The following is a 9,779-nucleotide window of genomic DNA, read 5'->3' as shown; positions in this document are numbered from 1 at the left end:
ATTGGCGGCACGCGAGTGCTCGAGTAACACTGTTCTACGAGTAGCGTGCTCTTAGCTTAAAATAGAATTATAATTTGGCAGCACATCGATACCGAAAACTAGCCAACTTGCCTAATGTTTATACAGTTTACGCGCTTCGCGAGATGTAAACAAAGACACGTGAGTAAACAATTTATTTAAAAATCTGAAGTCCGAAAAAAGCGAAAGATATTGTTAATTATATATTTATATCTATTTTAATAAAACTTTTTCTATGGGATGGAAAGCTCATTCAACGGACATAATGCCGTCACGGACTTGCACCACGGACGCAATCGATTTACTCTGTAAACGCGTAATATTGATTTGCTCGCCTGACTAAAAAGTGTCTCGTGCTCTGTAATTTGCAAGCTACATTGTAGTTTGCAAAGAACTAAATATTTCGGTTTTTTTTTAATTGTAACAACGAATCAATAATTAGAAAAGTGCTGCCGAGTTATAGCGATATCAAGTAGAGAAATTGCTGTTTCAAATTCTTGGAGTCGCAGATTGCATGCAGACGCACTCCACGACTCTGCAAAGGCGAAGAAATCCAAGAAATATATCATCTCCATTATTAAGTTTTATTTTTATAATAGTAACATCAGAATTAATGTCGATACGATTGCTTCACGCAAGCGTACAGCATGTAATAGTTATTTGTATGGTTGAGCGTTGCTAAGACTACGGCTGAGTCCTCGTCATCGACAGGGTATCGTCAACGGCATCGCCAAGAACAACGTGCATACAACGTATATACACGGCCTATGCCGCGCTAGCAATATATGCCTACGGCATACCATAACTGTGTACAGAGATTGTCAAAAGTGCCGTGTTCCTCGACGAGCCGCATTCTCCCTTTTTTTTCTGTTGCCCACCGTCGCACAGAAATGGGAAGGTAATGGAAAAGGATGATTTGTCCTTTTCTCTCGACGAGTCCGTTCCGCTTTTTAATCCTTTCAGGAACCGTACGGCATTCTCGTACCGATCAAGTGTAATTTCTTTTCTTTCTGCGGGATTTTAGCTAATAACGCAATGCCCAAATTCACGAGAAAGGTCATGGACGAACGTTGGCACAGTGACGTGACTCAAAACCGTATTGCTCCAATTTAATCAAGTCAAGTAATTTATATCGAAGATACTAATACTTGAAAACGCGTTCGATTTCTCAAGTCTTATACGAATATATCTACAGATGAAGAATTCTAATATATAAATATACTTATATTTGCTCGTTATAATCAATTGTAATATTTCCAATCCTTTTAATAACTAATGCAATTTGTTAATGATATATTAATTAATATGGAGACGTTCCCTTAGTCTAATAAAGCTATAAGTATTATTTATGAAATATGATTAGTACCTGAAGTGAAGTGTACCTTATGTTGAATGCATTTGCAAGATTACTGCATCATTCAACATGAAACAAATAGATCTATATCTCGTTAATTTACATCATGTAACGGCTATAAACCTTCATATCCTATTACACGACACATAGTAAACGTTAACACATATGACATACTCCAGCTCGCGTGCACACATATACACATTTACATATTAGCGACAAATCGACATATGTGTATGTATATCATGCTATAATCATGCTGTAAAGGTATGTAAGGCTACTTAGGCTGGCTTATAAGTGGAGTTACTATCCATCATCTTCGAGGACCGCGTGTAAAAATATTTTTACTCTGATAGTACTGTCGACCATGATCACGGTGTTTGCATTAGGATCAGATTGTAGCGGGGATCCTTGCATGTATGGGATCTGTTTGGATAACGAGAACAGGTACATACACAGTTTGATGATGAAAGCACGCATCTTGATATACTGAGAGTTAGATTTATTGGACATAAAAGACAGATATAGCTCAGGCTATATAGAAAAGATAAATATAACGTTTTTGTTTTAATATTCTTGGAATCTCACACGGAAGACAAGATATATGATTAATTTATTGAAATCGATCGATAATTGATATCTACAAGAAATATCGTGCACAGTAGTTTTAGTCTTTCTTAAAAACACGAATATTTTTGTCTAATAAATTAATATTAGCTGTTTACAAAACTATCTGTAAACAGCTTGTAGAGGTTTAATATGTTATTTATTCTTGTTCATATATTACTGATTATTTTAAAAATATATACGAGTTAAAAATAATTAAAATTATAAAAAAAGGAAATAGTTTACTTATATTTGCATTTTATAATTTTTCATGGACGACACAGCACTTATTCTTGTTATTGCATCGATGGTTACACGGGAATTAATTGCGAAATCAATTGGGACGAATGTTGGTCAGATCCTTGTCTTAATGGTGGCACATGCAACGACGGTGTTGCCGCATATAACTGCACTTGCCTCGACGGTTTCGTAGGTAATTCACTTTTCTTCGTCATATTATTCGTTATAAATTAATATAAAAGAATTGATGAAAATAAATAATACCGTTTTAAATGTAAAATAGGTGTGAATTGCGAGCAAAGATATAGCGAGTGTTCGAACCATCCGTGCCTCAATAATGGTACCTGCGTCGATTACGACGGCATCACTTGCCAATGCCTGGATGGATACTCAGGTGCAACACGCGTGATGATAAACGCAGCTAAGAAATTTCTATATCGTTATTTTCTTGTTCTATTTCCAGGAGAATATTGCGAGATTGACGCCTCGGTCTGCAACGAGACAATGTGCAAAAATTCCGGCGAATGCATCGAAGGGCCCGGCTTCTCATTCTATTGTCGTTGTCGCGAAGGTAAGAAATCTACGATTACTTACGTGCATTAAAAAGAAATTTGCTTCTTCGCGTTTTTATTCTATCGCGACTTTTCTCTTCTCATGTACGATTTGAAAAGGGTGGACCGGTATTCTCTGCGAGGAGGACGTAGACGAATGCTTGGAGTTACCATGCAGAAACGGTGGTCTCTGCATCAATATTCCATCTTCCTACACTTGCGCTTGTTTATTCGGTAAGCATATTATTCTCGCCCCCATGAGTTGCAGATTTTTTTTGTCTAGAAATAGCGTTTAGAAAGTCATAATCCAAATTCATAATTGAACTTACAAAGGTTTGACTATCGTTATTATGTTAAGATTAACGCCAAACATTCTTGAACAATTTTAAAAATAACACATACCATTTCTCATATTCCTAATATTCAAGTTAATTAATGAAAAATTCTTGCGTTATTCTTTTTAAAGGTTTTACTGGCAAAGATTGCGACAAGGCAATTGTGCCATGCAAGGATAATCCTTGTCAGAACGGAGCAGTGTGTCTACTGGAGGACGACCGTCCAGTTTGTTATTGCGTGCCCGATTATCACGGTGCACTTTGCGAGCTAAGATACGACGATTGCGAATCGAAATTCGCTCAATGTGACAACGGAGGTACCTGTATCGATGGTATTAATAGCTTCACTTGTTCGTGTCCACCGAATTACGGTGGTCCCATGTGCGAGTACAGTTTTCTCTCGACGACCACACTAGAAGTGGAAGACACATCTGAACAGGGAACGAGTATAGTTAGAGCTACAACTGCCGTAGTTTCGCCTAAAGAATCAACTTCGATAGTGGATATGTCTCTACCTTTATCATCCACATCAACTATTAGTTTTGCCGTTTACTCGACGACTCCGAAAAGTTCACCTTATACAAAGAGATATACGATTATGGAGAAGACTACGACGCCGAGATACGAGGGCGAGAGTTCTAGCGTTAGCGGTGATAGTAGTGTTTTTCTTACTGAAGTTCCATCAACAAGTCCGACTCGAGATGATTTCGTTACGTCGAAGCCTGTAACGGTGTCGTCCGCTGTTACCGAAGGCTACCTCTATGAGACTGAAACAGAAAGTATTGAAGTTTACTTGCCAACCGGGAGATCGATCCATGACGGTGAAGTTACTAAGGCACCTGACTATGATCAGACAACAAAGATACATCCGCCGTTTTCTAGTAGAGTAGATGAAGATGTAACGGAGTACACGACAAGGTGAATGGAGTATTCTATAATTCTTACTAACAATAAGAATATTGAGATCGCTATATTTGATGGTTGATATTAATAAAATATCGATTTGTTTACATTGATAAGCGATACAATTTGTATCGCGCGTGAATGAGTTTTAATTTCATAACACTGTCCTCTAAATATACTTTTTAAAAGAATCAATAATTTTTTTATTATATGGATATATACGATTTTTGTGTCAATTTAATATAATATTTACTACATTCTGTGTTTTAGTTATCGACCTACAATGGATATGGGTGAAGGCCAAAAGGATGATAGGACTAATGTCACAAGTGCCATTATGGATCACGCTACTGATGTAACACTTTCCATTGATACGACATTCCGATACATGACTGATTCTATACAAAACAGAACGTTCGATTTTGGAACTACGATCATGGACATGCCAAGAACTGTTCTACCCTTAACTACCTCATCGACACTGCCATCGGTATTATCTTCGACCATGAGATTTGATACTTCTACAGTACCTTCCCCGTTAACATCCACCAGCGGATCCTCGTTAAGCCAAACTACTGTTACTGGCATCGAAATGAATACCACAGAAATCGGTGCTTGTCGCGGAAATCAGTGTTCCACGAGTACTACCGCGTTAACTCCGCGGAATGTTACCGAAGTAAGTGGTTTTTATAACGATAGAAAAGTAATAATTTGTAGAAAACTCAAGCTACAAGTATATTAATCCTTTATTCATTTTTTAATTAGTATATAGAAAAAAAACCTAAATAGACTTCAAACTTAAATTTCTCTCAAAATAAAATACTTGTAGTTAATATATCTGTACTACAATTGTTATTTAGTATGCCGACGGATGCAAGACGGATTCAACTATCACACAAGCGGCCTTTAACGGCAAATCTTTTGTCAGACAACGCGTCGAAGTAATAATTACTGAAAATAAGAGCGCGACGCTCCGAATTTATCTTAAGCTTAGAACGGCATTTAAAAATGGAATTATATTGCACGTTTACTTTGACAATGAGAGATATTCTTTGGTATACTTGGAACTTGGATCGTTGAAGTTCCAGTTTTCTTGTGGCCTAGAAACTATGTTACTCGGTGAAATCGATGCTATTATCGATAATGGATACGAAGTGGGCATCGATATGAGGTATGTTATTCGCATTAAATTATTCAACTTTAATTATTTCAACTTTAATCCATATTTCTTAAATTTGCATTACCTAAATTAGTAGACATAAAAAATTTATTATCTTTTTGATTTTTGCATGAAAATATTAACAGAAAAGAAACTTTCTTTTCTTTTTGTCACAGCTTTCAATACGTTGCCAATGACGAAAACGAGAAATGTTTCGCCAAATTGCTGGTGAATGGCACTATGGCCGTAACCGGCGAACAAATACTGCCACAGCGAGGAATGGTCCCAAAATATGCTAATTTGTACATAGGAGGCATTCCATTAACGTTCTCGCATTATTTCCCTCACGTAGCAATGGGATTCATTGGTTGCATGGATTCCCTGAAGGTACGTTTTAGTAAAGAATTATTTAAAATTAAATTCAATCTTTTTGTGATATATTTAAATAATTGCAAAAGTTTGTCAATTTTTATACAAGGTGGCTCAGAATTATTTAAATTGCATTGCAGGTGAACGATATTACGCGACATTTTATTCACGATTCCTTAGAAACATTCCAGATCGAAGAATGCACGTCGTTTTTATGTTTGTCGAATCCGTGTCAGAATTTCGGTGCGTGTGAAGAAAGCGAAGGAAGAATTCGTTGCAAGTGTATAGCGGGGTAAATATCTACTAGCTGAAAATTAAAGTTGTTCTAATTTTTCGCTTCTTTATAAATAATACACATATATCTTTATATACGTCAAGTAAAAACGAACGTAGTGAAAATATTCTAAAAAAAAGTAAAATTACAAATCAGAAATAAGTATAGAAATAAGAATTCTCAGAGCTAAGAAGTTCAATTAACACTAATCAATCTTAGCGTAGAAGAAACAGTCAGTCTTTAACACCAATGCTCAGCGTTAAAGACTATTTACAGGTATACTGGGCCTTTGTGTGAACATTCGGCATGCAACGACAATCCCTGCTCAATGGGTGCGACGTGCGTAAGCTCGCCGGGAACTGGTTTTATTTGCGTTTGTCCGCTCGGCAGTCACGGGCTTTTCTGCGAAGAAGGTAACGAAACGTTCAATATTACAGATGCGAGAGCGATGCAACGAGATCGCAACAAAGTCGTTACATCACTCATTGGATCCTTTCAGATGCCATTCTAGTGCGGCCGGCTTTCTCGGTCCTTGTCCCCGGTTTCGCGTCGTACATCGCTTACGGCGTGACTACTTCGATAAAGGACACAATGGAGCTGAAGCTGCGACTCATCCCGCGCACGTTTGATCAAATCTCCCTGATAGCGTACCTCGGACAGAGAAGCTCGCGCCGTGATGTCTCGGACCATCTTTCGATAACGTTTGTGCGCGGCTACATTATGCTTACGTGGGATTTGGGCTCTGGTGAGTGATCAACGAATGTAAATTAGGAATTTTCCGTATATTCGAAGCTCTATGTTCTTTTCAATCATATCTTAATAATAAATAGCATAAATACAGATTATTTGTGAGCAGATATCTAAAAAATAAGTAATTGTTTATATAATAAATATTTTAAGGAATTTTGCAGTTTAATCTATTATATTTACATTTATATAGAATAAAAATATTTTTCTTATAGAAAAATATATGCTAGAATATGTAGTTCCAATTATATAAAGTTTTAGCATAGAGAGTTTAAAGAAACTATATTTCAACGTTATAATCTTTCAATAGGAGTACGAAGAATCTTCACTAGCGATTCGTTGACCTCTCTGAGTGTGGCAGGATCGGCTGGTAAAAGTAAAACGTATACCCTTCGAATCGGAAGGAGAGGCAAGGAAGCGTGGCTCGCTGTAGAGGGTCTCAAAAACGTGACTGGTCAGGCAGTAGGATCTATGACTCAACTTGACGTATCGCCTATTCTCTATATCGGTAAGTTGCTGCAGAGACAGCGACTTGACATATTTGGCATAATGTCAACACTCGAATCGTCTTATTATCCTTTATATTTTACGCTAAATGCAGCTATTAAATTTTCATCACTCACATCTGATCTGTTGACATTAAATACAATGCGGACTGAGACTGATCTCGATTGAATATAAGTTAAAATGAAATATTTAGCGCGAAATGAAGGTAAACGAATAAAAACAGAAAGGAAATTTGTCTCATAGGTGGTTACAAATCCAAAAACTTTGATACGTTGCCGCACGACCTACCCCTCCATACCGGCTTCTCCGGATGTATATTCGACGTTGAATTGCGCACAGACACAACGATTCTTCCGTTAACCGGCTCTAGTCCTGCCACTGGCCGCGGTGTAGGCGAATGCAATCGCAATGAATGCATTCGCCACTCGTGCAAGAACGGTGCGGTGTGTTTACATCACGGAGCATCGTATAGGTAATACACAAGAAATCATAATTTCTTCTTTTACATAACAGGGAGATATAGAATACCCTGTGTGATCACACAGAACATACATATATCTATTACGTGTGTAATTATTCATTAACTTTTCAGTTGCATTTGTACAAAGGAATGGGTTGGGCCTGATTGTTCCATTCCTATCTAATTCGTCGCTGGAAACGATCTTCTAGATGCGCGTAGAAGATCTCTCCCAGTTTTTATCAATTAGCACAAAGGGAGTGATCGGTCGGCATCGATGTTACAGACAATGTTATATTACAGTAAATATGTTGTTTTTACAAATTTTATATCTATTAGTAGTGATTCTTTGATAATTTAAATAGGACTAGCTTACATTAGGGGCGTCATTTTTGAGTCGAGAAGTGGCGGAATGAGAGTTCAAATATACAAATAACATCGCCGCTGATAGACGAGCCTGCAAATCTTGTTTACTGTACTCGTGATGCCATTCCACGTTGCCCCAGTGAGATATCTTTGCATAAAGAAACATAATAACGATAATATACAATAGATATATCACGAACATGTAATAATAATAGATAATGGAGAGCAGAATGGACTTCAATAGACATTTTTATTATAAATAAAACCGTGGTGATACATACCTGATATTCTTCTTCTAAGCGTGAAAGATTTACAGCTTCCGGGATATTAATTACTCTTGCAGCTGTGGCGAGAGTTAGAATAACTGATTTTAATCCGTCCACTGCATATACAAGACCTGCATACAGATAGCAGTTAATATACAAATACAGAAAGCTTCATCTCTCATTAAATTGCATTATTACCATAAATACTATTGAAATTATGCGACATTAAATGTTTTGTTAATGCAGCTTTGGTTTCCATAGACACCGTGGGCGCTTCTATACTCTGAGTTCTCGCAATATCTACATCATAATGCTCGCAAAACCAACGAACTATAGGTTCCCACTTTTCCACTTGTAACTGATATAGTTCATCCACTTCCTAAAATCACAAAAATCATTGTAATCAAAATACTGTCGCATTAAAAATAATATAAAGAAAATACAGAGACACTTGTATAAGCACTTTCTCTTACACTCGAATAAAATAAGATCGTATCCATTTCTAAACAGTTCACTATATGATTGACTAGATTTATCTTGGTATGATTGTGCGGATTGTCCAATACGGTGTTGCACAAGGACGTCTACAACAGAAAACCGGAAAAATGTTATCATATATTTACATATACTTAAAATAGATACAGAATATCATAAACTGGTAATGGCCAAGTTAATGAATTACTTAAGTCAATAAACCAAGCACTTGTATTCATATAGTTGTATACCATGATCGTACCAGGTGCATGCTTCCTCTATCGATTGTTTCCTTCTGTGCATCCCATTCGGCGGCTACGGCTAAAGCCAGAGGCTTGCTGTTCACCTCGAATACCTTACCCTGCGGTGTCTTCAGCTTCTTCTGGTCCAGAGTAATCTCAAACTTGTCGCCGCTCGAAAGTATGTTCGTCCTTCTATAAAATCGTTTCACGGTGGCTACAAATGTCAAATTATTTTATGCATCCAGTAACTATCATATTCATGTAAATATTATCATATTCATTAAAGTACATTTGATGATAGAAAACGTCAAAAATTTAATCTAAATAATAAAGTTTTGAACAAAACGTGATCATTACCTATATTTCTCACAACCAAGGAAGCTGGCACGAATTTATGACGCGTAAAATAATACATTGTATTAACCAGTTTGTTAAGTATTTGCGGCATATTATTTATTCTTATTAACCTTTCTTTTCAAAACATTCAGGAGAGAAAGAACAGATGACACCAGACACATTGATAAGTAGCACCACGTGCCACGCGGTGACTACTCAGGTAACTCCATTCAAAAGGAGCGCACTGATATATCGATAATAATGATATGATAGAGATCGTTATGAATTACAGTCGCTATGTAAGATTTCTTCTTGATATGTAAATTCGTATATGAACCTTTGATTGCGTATAAAGTTGGCTCTAATAAACCAAATTTAAAAGAATTATATATAAAATAGGGGTAGAAGAAACTAAAGAAAAGATTGTTTTTTGAGTTTTTAATGTCAATATGTTCAGAGTGTTTTAAAACGTCGAAATATTGCATAAAAAAAATGTCGGTATGTTTTATTTTAACATTGTTATGTAATGTATCCGTTAATGCAAATCATGCTCTCTCAAACGAGATTTGACAATAAAG

The 9,779-nt window shown here is 36.6% G+C and overlaps 2 protein-coding genes across 4 annotated transcripts; one reads left to right on the top strand and one right to left on the bottom strand.

Moving 5' to 3' along the window:
- Positions 1-582: 582 nt before the first annotated feature.
- On the top strand, positions 583-7,747 carry LOC112460312 (protein eyes shut). Of its 3 annotated transcripts, XM_025024943.1 has the most exons (16): positions 584-916; positions 1,637-1,816; positions 2,260-2,408; positions 2,499-2,609; positions 2,679-2,786; positions 2,887-3,000; positions 3,233-4,019; positions 4,275-4,680; positions 4,865-5,175; positions 5,340-5,550; positions 5,673-5,824; positions 6,083-6,219; positions 6,306-6,551; positions 6,864-7,061; positions 7,304-7,532; positions 7,653-7,747. In XM_025024943.1, exons 1-16 carry the CDS (start codon positions 804-806, stop codon positions 7,702-7,704), a joined length of 3,504 nt encoding a protein of 1,167 aa, XP_024880711.1. In that variant the 5' UTR covers positions 584-803; the 3' UTR covers positions 7,705-7,747. The 3 variants fall into 3 exon arrangements, with proteins under 3 accessions (XP_024880710.1, XP_024880712.1, XP_024880711.1); XM_025024942.1 differs by having other exon boundaries at positions 583-916; positions 2,499-2,786; XM_025024944.1 differs by having other exon boundaries at positions 583-916; positions 1,043-1,816; positions 2,499-2,786.
- A 50-nt stretch (positions 7,748-7,797) lies between these two features.
- LOC112460316 (ATP synthase mitochondrial F1 complex assembly factor 2) lies at positions 7,798-9,394 on the bottom strand. Its single transcript, XM_025024950.1, has 6 exons — positions 9,223-9,394; positions 8,886-9,079; positions 8,623-8,733; positions 8,348-8,528; positions 8,165-8,280; positions 7,798-8,031 (listed from the first exon to the last, which is right to left on the bottom strand). Exons 1-6 carry the CDS (start codon positions 9,311-9,313, stop codon positions 7,885-7,887), a joined length of 840 nt encoding a protein of 279 aa, XP_024880718.1. The 5' UTR covers positions 9,314-9,394; the 3' UTR covers positions 7,798-7,884.
- Between the last annotated feature and the right edge of the window lie 385 nt (positions 9,395-9,779).

The sequence above is a fragment of the Temnothorax curvispinosus genome, unplaced genomic scaffold, assembly GCF_003070985.1.
Source record: "Temnothorax curvispinosus isolate PA1 unplaced genomic scaffold, ASM307098v1 QBEX01010444.1, whole genome shotgun sequence".
Lineage (NCBI taxonomy): Eukaryota > Metazoa > Arthropoda > Insecta > Hymenoptera > Formicidae > Temnothorax > Temnothorax curvispinosus.
Note: the sequence above shows the minus strand (reverse complement) of the source record. Positions and strands in the feature narration are given on the sequence as shown.